Raw genomic sequence first — 15,620 nt, 5'->3', positions numbered from 1 at the left:
GCAGAAGCCTCCATCAACAGATTTTTCAGAATTCTCACAGAAGTTCTTTTCTGGGAGATGTTACTCCTCCAACTCGACAACCTCAGTCAGAGATGACTTCAGTTTCTTACTATGTTCATAAAGCTGTGATGAGCAGTATGACCTCATGTGTGGGGGAAGAAGGTCCTTTTCTTTTCCCTCCCACTTTATGGCCAGTCTGAACCACTAACCAGTAAAATATACATATAACTTTCCTTCTGACAATTACCAGATAACTGACCCAAATAGCTTCACTACTACTGGGAAGTTAAAAGAAAACAAAAATCGCATCCACTGATGCCAGAACAATGGTGTTTTCTTTGACTAGGAAATGTATTACTTTCGATGCAAACTTTCCTTTCAGTAGGTTTATGTCAACCCCAATATCTTTCAAAGCCAATGAAATGTATATGGAATTCTAACAGACAAGCTTCCACAAATGAACCAAAGATGCCAAAAAACACAAAATACAGCATAGGGATGAAGTCCCCCATGAAGCATTCAGGCAAACACCTCATCTACTGGAGGCACTCGTGGCTGTTTGGCACCACGTCCGTTTTCTCCTCTCTAGACTGGATATTCTCCCAGGGGGTCAATAGAGTACATGAAATGAAATAAAGTCTTTACAAAGGAGAGTGTCATTAATTTCAAGTCACGTATCTCTGGAAAACATTTACAAAAAACATGCTTCAAGAAAAAATAAATAATTTCACATTACCTCTGGCAATAATAAATTATTTCTGTTGAGAAAATGATCTTTCTTGAGCTCAGTATTATGCTCAGATCCGGTTGTGGCAACAAATGCTTAAGTCTCCTTTAAAAGGAGCCTCGATGTCCATTCACAGTTCAGCAAGACATCTGTGCCAGGACAGGCTTTTAAAGTAAGATCAAACCTAATACACTTATTATGAACAAACCAAATAAATCTTGTAATGGTAATCAAAGCAAGGAGGTATCCCTGAGTCATCAAAGGTAATTTATTACTTTTTAAAGAAGAATCTATGTGAGGGGGATAAAGGACTGCTACCTTTTCCTACTCTAGGTCAAGAATTCCCTAAAGTGTGCCATTCCCAAAGAAGCTCATGGGATTGAGGGGAGAACTCCCTGGGAAGCATGGGTATGAACCGATCGGTCTCAGTGACCTGCAGAATCTTTGCAGCAAAAGGTTCTTTTACCAAATTGGTTCCACCTGGGCATGGATGGCCAGGAATTTCTAAGCCCCTCTGGTTTTTCTTCAGTCCTGGGAAAGAAAACAGCTCCTACCTAACAAGCGTAGTCCGAAGAGTTATGTCATTGATAAAGACAGAGAATTAAGAACTCCCTTGCTGCTAACACCTCACCCTCTGTCCCCAGAAAGAGAGAATGGAGATTATTTATCTTTATTAACAGAGGCAATGCAAGGTAAAAACAGAGCAAGTCCACAGGTGGAAAGCCATCATAGAGAAGCGGAAAGAGTCTTGCAGAACTCTGAAGTTTTGTTTGTTTTTTTTTTTCTCCTCCCTGGAGCCTGTTAGCTCCTTACAGATTGTCTTACACACCATCTCTGCATTCCAGTTTTTAACAATAATTTGGGGATGTAGTAGGTGCTGAATCACCATTAAAGAGAATGAGTTAAGATGTGAGAGGCTGCCCTTCATGATGCAGAAGTCAGCTGACATGGGAGGAAAGCAAACTAGGCCATGGACAGAGTTTAAATAGAAAGAAAGGAATAAGTACTTAGATTTTGAGCAAACACATGCATGTTAGAATGTAAGCTCCTCAAGCACTGGGACCATGTCTTATTTATCTTTATGCTCCCAGCACATAATAGGCAGATAGTGTTTGCTGAGTAACGGGCAGCAGCTACATGGAAGAATCAGCCAACAATTACTGAGTCCTCGCTATGTACCATATGCCCCGCCATATGCTTTACATACAGTAACTCATTCAATCCTGACCCTAAGCCTAGGAGAACATACCTTGCCCCAGATCACAAGGCTGACAGAACCAGCACTAAGCCTCTCGGCCATCATGTCTCACTGGCAAATTGACCACTAGAGAATGTTAAAGTTACTTTGGGACCATGGATTGGAGAAGCTTTGCAGTGACTCTAAGTAGAAAGGAGACCTCCAGGTTATTTTTTAAGAAAGGGAGAGGGTACTGATCTGGGATGATATGCTGCAAGTGCTACCTAAAGGAGACAAATACATTATCAGTAAAATAAAATAAAAATAATAAAAAATAATTATGGGACAGGCTTGCCAGAATACAAAACTTCTTCAAAACAATCCGAAATCTTTTCTTTAAAAATGTCACGGTCACTTTAGAAGCCAATAAAGTAATATATACTAATTAAAGACACTGTGATCTCACGTATTTACCTAAGATGAACACTAATCACAAGCACAAGCATGTTCACTGTGCACTGGTGCCAAGGGTAGAAACATGGGGAAACAGGCTAGATGCCCACCAACAGACAAATGAATAATAAAACCAGTACATCCACGTTTTGGACTGCTCTGTAGCAAATGAATGAGGTAGCTCTCTGCCCCGGCAAAGAAAGATATCTGATGCAAGAGGTGAATGGAGCATTTGTACAGTGTGATGAACTTTTTGCTAAAACCAAACACAATACTATACCTTTCTGCAGATATGCATGCAAGAGAGGTGTGTGTGAGAGAGAGAGAGGAGATAGAGAGAGAGAATGCAAGTGATCCGAGGGTGCACACAGGTATCTGATTACCTCTCTTGAGTAGTGGATAGGGACCACGCACAGATTCTAGAGGGATTTTACATTATATACATATACTATAATGTGTGACACTTTTGTCAAAAGAGTATACATATATATTATTTGTATACATAAAAATTATTATCTTTTTTATTCTATTTTTTTTTTTAGATTTTATTTATTTGACAGAGAAAGACACAGCAAGAGAAGGAACACAAGCAGGCAGAGTGGGAGAGGGAGAAGCAGGCTTCCCGCTGAGCAGGGAGCACGATACGGGGCTCGATCCCAGGACCCCGGGACCATGACCTGAGCCGAAGGCAGACGCTTAACAACTGAGCCACCCAGGTGCCCCCGAACTTACCCAACTTAACCAGGAGTTGACTCTTAGGGTTATTAACTAATACACACTGCTTCACTCAACACATAAACGACAATTCTCACAACAATGATAAATTTAGTAGGACAATATGGAGATGATGTTTCTAAAAAAGCAAATATTATCATTTTTAAAAACTGTACTCATATCTGAAAGTACCAAGAATAAAAATGGTAATAACTCCCATAACTAGATGACCTTTTTGTCCATGTTGACTTATTCAACTTGCCTATCCATTGTAAGATCTAATTTATCCTCTGAGGTACTTGCTGATTTCCAGGTCTGTAAATGTTCATATTGACTATTTCTCCACAAGTGAAAATTTTAACATCTGCTTTCATGAATATAAATTTGAGTAAATTTCATTCCAAGTCTTGAATTTAAGAAAATGATGATGCACCACTTCGTTTCATTTCTAAAGCACTTGATAAATAACTACTACGACTTATTGATCAACTTATCATGAGCAAGGCACTAGTCTACATATTTTAGGCTTTTCATTTCAGTAATTCTTAAAATGACACAAAAGTAAATGCATAATAGGAAAAGTAGAGCATTTTGATTCCATGGATTGCAATTTTTGGTTAAAGATGACACAAATTAACTACAATATACTTGAAGACCTAGTAATAGAAAAAAACACACAATAACACTGAAAGCTGTCTTTTTTTTTTTTTTGTCCTATTAAGCATTGATTTTAAGAAACAATAGGTTTGGGACGCCTGGGTGGCTCAGTCGTTAAGCGTCTGCCTTCGGCTCAGGTCATGATCCCAGGGTCCTGGGATCGAGTCCCGCATCAGGCTCCCTGCTCCTTGGGAGCCTGCTTCTCCCTCTGCCTCTGCCTCTCTCTCTCTATCTCTCATGAATAAATGAATAGAATCTTAAAAAAAAAAAAAAGGAAACAATAGGTTTTTTGGAAGCTCTCTCTTGGAGGGAATACAACATCTACATCAGTAACATTTTTTTTAAATCCAAAACAGACAAGATCTAACGAAAGCACTTCCATGGGGAGTGAATAAAAGAGCTCACAACACTGTAGAGCTTTCCTGTTCCCTTCCCAACGATCCAAGCTGGGGCTGGTCCAGGACAAGCGAGGGAAGAATGCTAGAATACTCATAATGGTCTGTTCGCATACTCTCCACACTGACAGTCACTCTGAACTTGCCTACTTCCCGCTCTCCCAAACATGCTCCTTTCCAAGGTAGCTTAATGCAGGAAGCCTGGATTCTGTGTACTCTTACTTCTCAAGTTGATCTTGCTATGGAGGCAAGCAGTTCTTCCTTGTTTTTTTCTTTTTTTTTTTTTTAAATCACACTTTTACCGTTCCTTCTCTTGAATTAACAAAAAAGAATCAGTAGCATACCACTCATTCATCCTAACTCCAGTGGACGCTGAACAGAGACAATTTGCAATACTGGTGTTTGGTTGAACTTTAAAGGCTGGGTAACAAATATTTTCCAAAACATGTGATTTTCTATTGTTTGCCTTCAACAAAACTGAAGGTGTATCTAATCAATTTGTCAGGCAGTAGATCATTAAAAATAATTGATTGAAACTCAAGTTTGACAATAGACAATTCTGTGATTTATGGACCATAACTCATAAGGAGTTCAAGGGACTGAATGACATTCTTATAATAGAACTCCTTCCATTCCCACCTATTTATGGTAACATCATTTTTTGGCCTTACCTTTATAAAAACAAAAATCAAGAAGAAAATCGATGCTGAAACCTATCTCATTCTAGCAATAAGTAACATTCACCAATGGATACATGAACATATGGGGATACAAAGGGTAGAAACGATTCATCCACTGAGCAAAAAGTTTCCTATAAGTTCATGAAATAAATGACCAAAATGGCAATATACAGGAGGCAGACGCTTAACGACTGAGCCACCCAGGTGCCCCTATACAGGGACTGTTTTGATCAACTGTATACTACTAATAATCTTTATAACTCAATCCAGAAAAAAATTAATACTTACTTTTAGGATGATAGAATTTTTAAACTTAATATACACATACATATGTATTTCATAAGAGTAATGAAAGGTTGATGAATAACAAGACTCTCAAGCATAAAAATATTACATTAAGATAAAATTCTGTGGAAGTAGAATGGAAATACGAGTTCAAGGAGAAAATAAGGATGTGAAATTTGACTGTTAAAGATCTTATTCAGGCCTTTTTAAAAATGCATGATTTGGAAATCAAATTGCTACTCACTGGATATGCTTATTTTAAAATGTCAATATTTATTATATTCCAGAAAAAAAACATCTGCAATTCTTTAAATGTATAAAAACTAGATGCCAACTTAAATATATGTAATAGTTTTTCAAATTCTAATAGGAACAAAGGAGTCTGATTAAAAAAAACCCCACTTCACGCTTTCTAATGTTCTTTCCCTCCTTTCTGCCTATATAAATGACATTTCTCTAAGACATAGCATCTCAACAGCTCACTTTCTTTATCAAATCTTCCCCAACACCCCCAACCCTCAATGGCTACTGTCTTTTGTAACACTTATGTCTAATTCATCTGGCCCACATCCTCTTTTTTTTTTTTTTTTAAGTAGACTCCACACCCAGCACGGAGCCCAATGTGGGGCTTGAACTCACAACCCCTAAGATCAAGACCTGAGCTGAGATCAAGAGTCAGACGCCTAACCGATGGAGCCACCCAGGTGCCCAAAGCCTACACAACCTCTTAAGGAGACACAACACTTAATATGTGCCAGGCTTTATGTATATTAACTCAGTTAATCTTCCAACACTTCTGTGAGGTGGATTCTATTATTGTCACCTTTTTCAGTATGACAAAACCAAGGACAGAGAGGTAATAACTTGTGCAAGGTCAAGCAGCTAGCTAGTAAGAGGCAGAGCTGGGATAGGAGCTGGAGATGACATGCAGGTACGTGGACTCTGGAGTCTGAGCTCTTAACCACCATACTCCCCCTATATTTCCCATCCCCCTGCCCTTCATCTGAGTTTAGTACAACACTTATTTGTGGGGGAGGATGCTTCCCTGCTAAGAAGCTATGCTTTCAACACAGCAGCTGCTGTCAACGAGCCCCCAAGATAACCTCTGAGTTCTCAATTTGTGTAGCCAGAATGTGCTTATAGTCCCTTAAAATAACCTCCTCTTTCATGCCTGTAGGGAATAATCAGATTCAACACATAGCTACTTATTTCAATTTTTAAAAGTTCCAATTAACAGGAAAGAAAAATCCTTAGCAGTCAATTGCATATTATGGTATTCCAAAAATGTCTGAATTACCTAAGTCTGCCTAGCCATAACTTACTTAATGCTTTTTACTCTTAAACTAAATATGGAACGCAGTCCTGGGAAAAAATGAGAGATTGATTGCAAACCATTTTAATATCCTCATGAATCTTTTCATGGGAATAAAAACAACTTCAGTGAAGCTCTGAGACCTTGTTTACAAGGAGGAGGACTCCAGGGATGGAAGGCCCAGATTCAACCATCCTTAGAAGATGAATTTAGGAGCAAGGAGTTAAGCACAACAGAGACTTTATGTAATACTAAGTTTTGTGAAGACTCTTTAATGGTTATACCTAATTGGCCATCTATCTAGTCTTTCTACAGTTTAAGAAACTGAGTCCGTAAGAAATCTAAGGACAAACTCAAGGTCACTGGTTGGCTTCAAGGCACAACTGAGGATTCAGACCTCTAATTCCCAGTGTGATTCTCTTATGTGTTTAACTAGATGGAGTTCATTTTGACTTTCTAAAAGTCAAGGGTCATGTTATGAATCCAATCACATTACATATTCAAAACAGAGAAAAACTAAGCGACCTCTTTTTGAATGCTAAATGTGCCCATGCAAGGAAATTACTCAGTCATTGCAGCCAAAGGAAAGTCTTTTCTTCCATACTTTTTGATGGCAGTTCATTACATTTTACCTCCAGGCTACTTGCTTTCTTTTAGCAAGATCCATTACATATAGTACTTTCATAGTATGTTGGTGGAAAATAGGCAAAAGTATTGCATTTAGATATTTCTCTTAAGGGTTGAAACATGGTTTGCACACATACTCATTCATTCACAAACACCCGCCTAGGAGAACGTAGTCCTGGGGCGGAGAGGCGGGGGGAAGCTTGAAGGTATATATTTTAACCGATCTGGAACCTGAACCTTGTGCTAGTGAAAATGTACAGGACACACTGGTAACCCATAGCAACCTCATTCTTCAAAGTAGCTGTTGATGTCAAAAAACTAGGGCACCAAAGTCTAATAATTACAACTCCAAAGACAAATGAAGCCACAGCTAGCAAATGTCACTTACTGATCATGATGTCACTGCAAGGTATGCACTTGTTGTGATGAAACATATATAACGTAAGGGGATACAGGGGCTTCTGCCTGTATCACATTCTATCTTCCAAATCAAGATTAACAAAGAAAAGCTAAAGTAGCCTTAGTGACACGAAAAGCTTCAATTTAATTAAAGATGATTATAGTGCAAGAAAAATTAATCCTCATTTCTCCCATCTTTTCCTCCAGAAAAATGTTATTTTCTACAAACTAAATATAATCTTTGAAAAATTAAAAAAAAAAATAGTTCCAAAAGGGCATTTCATTAAATTATGGGTGCTACAAAATGGATTTCTTATTTAACCTGATAGAAGGTGATACATTGTGTTGCATTAGAACTCTTTCAAATCCCTCTGATCTTGTAGAGCTTTTAAAGCTAGTGAGCACAAGATTTCCTCTAATTTAATATTTCTAGAAACGTTTTGAATGTAATGTTTGAACAATAATGAAAAGAAACACAAGAGTGTTTTTTAATAGCTTAAATGATGTTAAGAGAGGACTCTAAACTGCACCTCTGACCATTTTCAGAATCTGGAGAGAACACAAATAGACACTAAAACTTAAATATAAAACACCAAGAAAAAAACAAAAAACAAAAAAACAAAGTTGGTTGAACCTACGCCTCCCAACTCAGTTTGTTGCAAAATCAATGATGACCACACAGTTTTTATAATCTGGGAAGTGCTGTTTGATTTCTGTTCTTGCTTTTGTTTTCTCTCAAAGCTTAATTGGAGCCAAAGGTTACTTTGGGGGAGAAAACGGTCAAAGAGTAACTAAAATAGAGACTGAGGAATTTAAGGATACTTTATCAGGTTTGTATTACTTTAGTTTTTTTAAAAGAATATTTCAAGTAAACTGAATTTGAAACATTTAATATAGACTCTCAATAAAGACAGATATTCCATAATATCAACTCTTTCTGTTTCTTTATCCTTGTTGCTGAGAGGTAATAAAATCTTTTGTATAATTAATGGTTTAGTAACCTAATACCATTATAGTACCTAATCATAAAATATTAATAGTTTCTCTCCCCCAAGCCCCATTTTTTCTGGCTCATAAATTTGGTACTAACAACAAACAGGCTCTATTCATTAATACTCATCCGAATAACTGCATCTGGTCAGTTTATTTAAAGGGGGCACAATTAGCATACATCCAAAGACAATTTAGAAAGTTAAATTTGAAAGTAGGTATTTACGTTCTTTCAAGAAATATTAAACACAAGCCACTCGACAAAAGCATGGAAGTTGGCTGATGTTTTCTCTACACCTAAGACGAAAAGCTACATCCTGTCCATGGATTTTGATCAATCGCCCAGATACCTGGTTTACATGAGGCCGAAGTTTAAAACACCGAAGAGCTTTCAAGTATTTCACAGTATGGCTGCTTTGGTGCAGCATAACCAGACCCCATTCAGGCACTTTGAACTCGTCGACATCCAAACACCCTGAAGACCTCACATCTCTTCCTTAGGTTTTGACCAGTGATTTAATTAAAACCCCAATGAGCCGGGATCCAGACAACCTGAGCCTTCATGCACCGGTATGTGAAAGAAAACGACAGATGGAGGGAGGTCAGGAAGGCGACTGAGAAGAGGCTCTCTCTCCACAACGGGGCTTATTTTTTCCAAGAGGGAGATTTGTTGAGAGGGGCTCAGATACAAACATAGAAGGATGTATAGTTTGAATGAAAGCCTTTCAGGTGAACTGGTATCTCCATCTCCCACCGATTGCTTTCATGTTGGAAAAAAACAAAAAATATAAACACTCTGGGCTTGAGAGAGCAAAAATAAAGATCGCTATGTCACTTCGAATGGTTATACACGCTGGTTTCAGGTTCAATCCAAGCCAAGAACAGTAAAACCCATCTGGAGAAGCACTCTAAGTTAACTTCACGTTATACCTAACTTATTTATCTGTCGTTTCCCACCAACTTCTGAAGCTTTCTGCTTTCAAGCTACAGAAATCTCATCCAAATGCTTCACCCTGTTTATTCCACCCATTGTGACATCCAGAGGCAATTCGAGGTCTGTATTCTTATTTTATTATTATTATTTTTGTTATGCTAATACTCTAAGCGTCCAGTTGAGAACAACTTCTCTTTCTTAACTGACCAATCCACTGGCATTGTCACCTTGGAGGGCTGGGAGGCAGTTAAATCTTGGTGGTTCCTGGTTCTGCAAAGGGGCTACTAGTCAGCCATTGGGCATTTTGGACTGCTTAGCTGGGGAGAAGGAAAGAGGAGAAAAGAAAAGCTTTTAGGGCCTGGTAAATGCATGTTTGTTGGGTTGAGTACACAGGCAAGTCAGAGCCTATTAATTTCCAAATCAACCACTGGGATATGACGGCAAACTAAGCTTATAGTCACAGCAGCAGAAGAGGGCCCTCTAATTTACGGAAACCATCCTCTGTGATGAGCTCCAGATCCCCTGGACAACCTGCGAAAACTCTGAGGCTGCAATGATGGTGACAGACTCATTTAAACAAAAAGAAAAGCAATTAAGCAAACGGACTTGACTGAGAAGTAGGAATTCTCTGGCGAGCTGCTTCAGCATGAACTCTGTCACACAGCCTACCTCCTAAGTAGACCTAAGGAAAAACAACAGTAAACCATGCTTGATGACACAGGCCTGGGCCAAAGTGGGGGCCATGCTGTACTCAAGGAAGAAACATTCCATTACAAGCAACAGTTTTTTAAGCAAATCTAAAAGCAGATAAGCACATCTCCTGTGTGATGGGGATGCTACTTTCTACCCATAAAATGAAACCTCTGGCCGTAGCTGAAGGTATAATTTTAGAGCTCTCAGAGATGTTGAACAATGGCTTATGCAAGAGTAGAAAAGGATGGTCAAAAATATTGTTTCTGGCTTACCAGAGATTTTAGAAAACTCAATAAAACTCAATAAAAGATTATTTCAGACTTTCTTGTAGGTAGCAAAGTGAACATTCCCTGAACACAGTACCCTTTGCTTCCCCACAAAACCCAAAAAGCAAACAGCGCCTGCCCATATATTTTATCATTAGTTTTCAAACGCTTTATTATCTACTGGTATAAAGATTCAAGGAAACAATATTTCCTTTTCTAACTTTTTCAGCCTAGCTAACAGCAAAGAAGAATCTAAAGTGGCATTTTTATGAGGTCCTTTTCTAAGAGAGTTGATACCATGGTTAAGTGGTCTGGTTACTAGGATTAAATTTGTGGTTGGAAAAGTACTCCATTCTAAAAAAAGTGAATTCAACATGAACCAACATAAATGTGCAACTCTGAGGGTGTCTGGGAGCCACGGCTCCATCCAAATCCTAAGGAAGGACAAGAACCACTGCCCATGGTTAAGTCCCTAAGAGGATTAAAAGCCTATTTACTGTCACTTGGTTGATAAAGATGCTGCTCATCAGTCCCATCCTAAAAGCAATAAACAATCGCCCGATTTTATACTCTCCCAGGTAAAGACTTGTAAACAGAAAGAACTAGTAACGAACGTTTTTCTTAAAAGAAAGTTAAATTCCAGTAACACCTGCTATTGTAATACATTCCATATTTAAGGCAGGCCATATGTGGGGGGGGTGTGTGCATGTCAGAGACGGTCAATGATCTACTAACTGAAAGCCGTAATTGACAGAATTCCCATTTTGTAAAATTAAAACAACAACAAAAAACCCCACTGTTTTTAGATCTTAGAAATAAAGATTCCAATTAATGAACTCATGACCAAGACAAATATTATGAGACGTAAGAGGAGATATATATAGGGAAAGAACATACATATGTAGAGTTAAATGTTTTACCATTTCTGATTATCAAAAGGCTAAGTATATTTTTAAACCACACAGTGAGTATAATGACAAGTTTAGGAAAGACCACCATAAATACCATGTTCAAAAACCAATTGCTCCATGAGAGGCGATGGACTCTGAGAAACAAACTGAGGGTTCTAGAGGGGAGGGGGTGGGGGGATGAGTGAGCCTGGTGATGGGTATTAAAGAGGGCACGTACTGCATGGAGCACTGGGTGTTATGCACAAACAACGAATCATGGAACACTTCATCTAAAACTAGTGATGTAATGTATGGTGATTAACATAACATAACAAAAAAAAACCCACACAAAAAACCAATTGCTAGTTTATTAAAAATGACACACAAAGAATTCCAGAACCAGAGTACATGTTTCACAGCTATTGCTTTGTTTTCTTACCTTGGATGTTGTACAGTCGGACCCTATGGGTAACATGTTCCAAAAAGCAAGTCACGTCTGAGTAAAACCTTCCACGTTGCACTCTGACAAAGGGCAGTGTTGTGTAAACATAAGGCTGAGGAGGAAATGACATTTTTAAGAAAAAATTTCAGCTTTTAACTTTTCCAAGGGATGTTTATTATCATTTCCCAAATGGCAAATACATACCACCTGATATTTGCAATCTCAAGTGAAAACAAAACCTTACAAGGTATCAGAACAGGCGCATGCTATAAAAATGGAGTATAAGGTTTTTCATTAGACAAAAAGTGCTGAAAATAGAAAATAAAAATGTTTACAACTTGACTGGCCTAGGTGATCTACAAACATTCCCTCCCAGCTATAAAAATTTCTAATTAAAACCCTTCTATATTGTCCATGTGCTATTTATTAGAAATACCATTCATTCTACAGCAGTGACATTTTCCCAGGCAAACGTTTATTATAACCGTGGCCCCCTAATGTTCAGGGGTCGGGCAGGTGGCAAGGATGACCACAGGGAGTCATCTAAGCAAACAGAAAGCAGGATTCAGAGAATTGCTTAATCACACTTAGGTTTACTAGTCTATAAAACACACTGCCCTTTTACTAGAAAGAACTGAATATAAAGCAAATTTACAAACTTGAAAAAACTATGGCAACCACTGGTTTAAGGTTCGTCATTTCGAATCTAGTTGTCAAGAAAAATCAGGAACAGAACATACTTCTGTGACATAGGAACACATTGAAAGCATTTATGAAGAATTATATTTTCTCTTTTTTTTTGAAGGAATTATATTTTCTTAAGCATTACAGGCTGCAGAAGCTCAACAATGGCATGACGAGCTAGGCTTGCATTGCGAACTACTTAAGTAGCATCAGATTTTCAGACCTGTGAAATTTTCTTCCAAATGTACCTCTCTGGTTCTAGAAAAAATATTCTGAAATTAATATAATGCATTAAGAGTTTACAAAGTTCTTGGACCTAATTTTACCATATAGCTAAAAAGTAAGGGAAGAACATGAAAGCTGGCATGGGGATTTCTGGGCTCCTACCTGTTTCTGATGCACCCACCTGCCTCCCTGATAGTCTTTTATTTTCTCTTTGTAAATATATGATAATTCTCTTGGTTTTTTAATTTAATATTAGAGCTATTTAAAGATAGAATAATTTTAAATAAATTAGTCACAATTGCCCATGCATAATATTCCAGAAGTATTGTTATTTTTCATTTTTTCTTTGGTATAAGAACAGTCAATCAAAACCAAATTCCTGGGGTGCCTGGGTGACTCAGTCGGTTAAGCGTCTGCCTTTGGCTGGGGTTATGATCCCAGGTTCCTGGAATCAAGCCCCACGTCGGTCTCCCTGCTGAGCAGGGAGCCTGCTTCTCCGTCTCCCTCTGCTGCTCCCCTTGCTTGTGCCCTCTCTCTGACTCTCTCTCTCAAATAAATAAATAAAAATCTTAAAAAAAAAAAAAAACAACCCAAAACCCAAATTCTTGTCCAAGTGAGAACAGACTGATACAGCTTATACTTAGGATCCACTACCCTTCCTAGAACGGCTACTATGAGCTGTAGTTTACCTTTAATTCCTCACTGATTAAAAAAAAAAAATCGAAACAACAAAAAACTAGACTCCTTAGAACGGTCAATGCTATTCTTTAAAATCTATTATTTGGGGCGCCTGGGTGGCTCAGTCATTAAGCGTCTGCCTTCAGCTCAGGTCATGGTCCCGGGGTGCTGGGATCGAGCCCCGCATCGGGCTCCCTGCTCAGCGAGAAGCCTGCTTCTCCCTCTCCCACCCCTGCTGCTTGTGTTCCTTCTCTCTCTGTGTCTCTCTCTGTCAAATAAATAAATAAAATCTTTAAAAAAATAAAATAAAATAAAATCTATTATTTGATTTCGGTTAACAGGTTTTTCGAAATTGAAGAACAACAGTAACTTCTGCAGGAGACAGGTTTCTAGGCAACAAAATATGGAGAATATTTAACTTATCTTGAAGTAGAGAAAACCTATATAAGTAGAAAAGCAAAGGAAGATGTTCTAAAGAAAAAAATACAGAACTGACTACACAAAAATTAAAAAAAAATACTATAACAGCATAACATAATTAAATTAAATGACACACTGATGGAACATTTTGCAGTATATAGGAAAAAGGATTAATTTTTACCATATATAAAGAATGCTTATAGATCCGTAAGTCATACCAGTAGAAAAATGGTCAAAGAACTTATATATGAAACTCACAAAAGATATAGGAGAGAGAAATAAATGTATGAAGTTTAGCTTCCCTAATAATCACAAAAACTTAACAGTAAAATATTTTTCACCCATTATTATAGGTAAAGCTTTTGATATGACTGATTCTCAGTGCTTGGAGTGGTATATTAGAGAGCTACTCTCAAAAATGCTGGTGGGAGCGAATATTTATGCAGTCACTTTACAGGACAGAGAAATAGTATGTATCAAGTCTTTTTTTTTTTTTAAAGGTTTTATTTATTTGACAGAGAGAAACACAGCTAGAGAGGGAACACAAGCAGGGGGAATGGGAGAGGGAGAAGCAGGCTCCCCGCAGAGCAGGGAGCCTGATGCGGGGCTCCATCCCAGGACCCTGGGACCAGGACCTGAGCCGAAGGCAGATGCTTAACAACTGAGCCACCCAGGCGCCCCAGTATGTATCAAGTCTTTTTTTTTTTAAAGATTTTATTTATTTATTTGAGAGAGAGAGAATGAAAGACAGAGAGCAGGAGAGGGAGGAGGGTCAGAGGGAGAAGCAGACTCCCCGCCGAGCAGGGAGCCCGATGCGGGACTCGATCCCGGAACTCCAGGATCATGACCTGAGTCGAAGGCAGACGCTTAACCATCTGAGCCACCCAGGCGCCCCTGTATCAAGTCTTAAAGGCCTCATCCACTGACACAAAATAACTCTTCTAGAAAGTTATTCTCAGGAAATAATCATCACTGCATAAAAAGAATGCTACAAAGAAAGCTTATCACAATGTTACAGTAGTGAAGTATTGGGAGAAAATCTACATATGCAACAATAGGAAATTCTTTTTTTTTTTTTTTTACATATATATACATTTTTGTGTGTGTGAAAACATTTAAGTTCTACTCTCTCAGCATATCATATAATATGGTGTTATCAACTACAGTCACCATGTTAGACATTGGACCCTCAGACCTTTAATCACAACAGTATATATTAAAAATGTGTTTTCGAAGAATATACCATTTGATTGTGAGCACTGTCACAACAGTGAAAATGGGGGAGAAAGGGATATGCATAGTAAGACAATAAAAAATACATCAAAATGTTGGCAGTGGTTTGCATGGCCTTTGGAATAGTTGGTAAATTTTATTGTTTTCTTCAGTTTTCTGCATTTTCAAAAATGTGCCAAAATTTGTATATATTATTACACCTTTACAGTCAAGGGGAGGGAAAATTTTTTTTGTTTTTTAAAGTGCTGAAAGTTAAGGAGAAAAATGGCCCACTGGACAATTTATTTTTCTCCTATGGCTAGATAATTTGTCTCTGTATATGTGCTGTGCCACACAGAACACCACAACAGCACCTGAACCCTCCAACAAATCTGGCTTCTTTCCATGGAGAGCAACTGTTCATTGTAGCACCTTAATGAATTCCAACCCTGAAAAATTATTTGTTTACCTAACACTCACGACTACCGATTGCCAAGTGTCAATAAGGAAATATAATAGTGGAACCAACTCATCTATACCTAACAGATGACAAAATAATGAGATGAACTTATTTTTTTCTTCATTACTCTTTCAATAAATGCTTATTCACAGCTCAGTTCATTGGCACTTACCTTGGCTTCCCCATCAGGTAAGAAGAGGTAGGCACCACTTTTGTCCTTTTTACTGGTGGTTCCATACCATGAAAATTGCACTTTTACTTCATGATGTTTACTGTCTTCTTTACTTATCATTTCCTAAG

General features: G+C 38.1%; 1 protein-coding gene across 1 annotated transcript in view; it reads right to left on the bottom strand.

Moving 5' to 3' along the window:
- The window catches only part of LOC135363099 (alpha-mannosidase 2-like), a 143,445-nt gene that overhangs the window by 36,526 nt on the left and 91,299 nt on the right, over nucleotides 1-15,620 (bottom strand). The window contains exons 15-16 of the mRNA XM_064583784.1: nucleotides 15,493-15,615; nucleotides 11,639-11,753 (exon numbers count right to left, since the gene is read on the bottom strand). Of these exons, the coding sequence (XP_064439854.1) occupies nucleotides 11,639-11,753; nucleotides 15,493-15,615 (238 nt within the window). The remainder of the gene's footprint in view (nucleotides 1-11,638; nucleotides 11,754-15,492; nucleotides 15,616-15,620) is intronic.

The sequence above is a fragment of the Mirounga angustirostris genome, unplaced genomic scaffold (assembly GCF_029215605.1).
Source record: "Mirounga angustirostris isolate CCGP_5_RB_7025 unplaced genomic scaffold, mMirAng1.0.hap1 SCAF_18, whole genome shotgun sequence".
In the NCBI taxonomy this organism is placed as follows: domain Eukaryota; kingdom Metazoa; phylum Chordata; class Mammalia; order Carnivora; family Phocidae; genus Mirounga; species Mirounga angustirostris.
The sequence above is the reverse complement of the archived record's forward strand: the minus strand, read 5'-3'. Positions and strand labels throughout refer to the sequence as shown.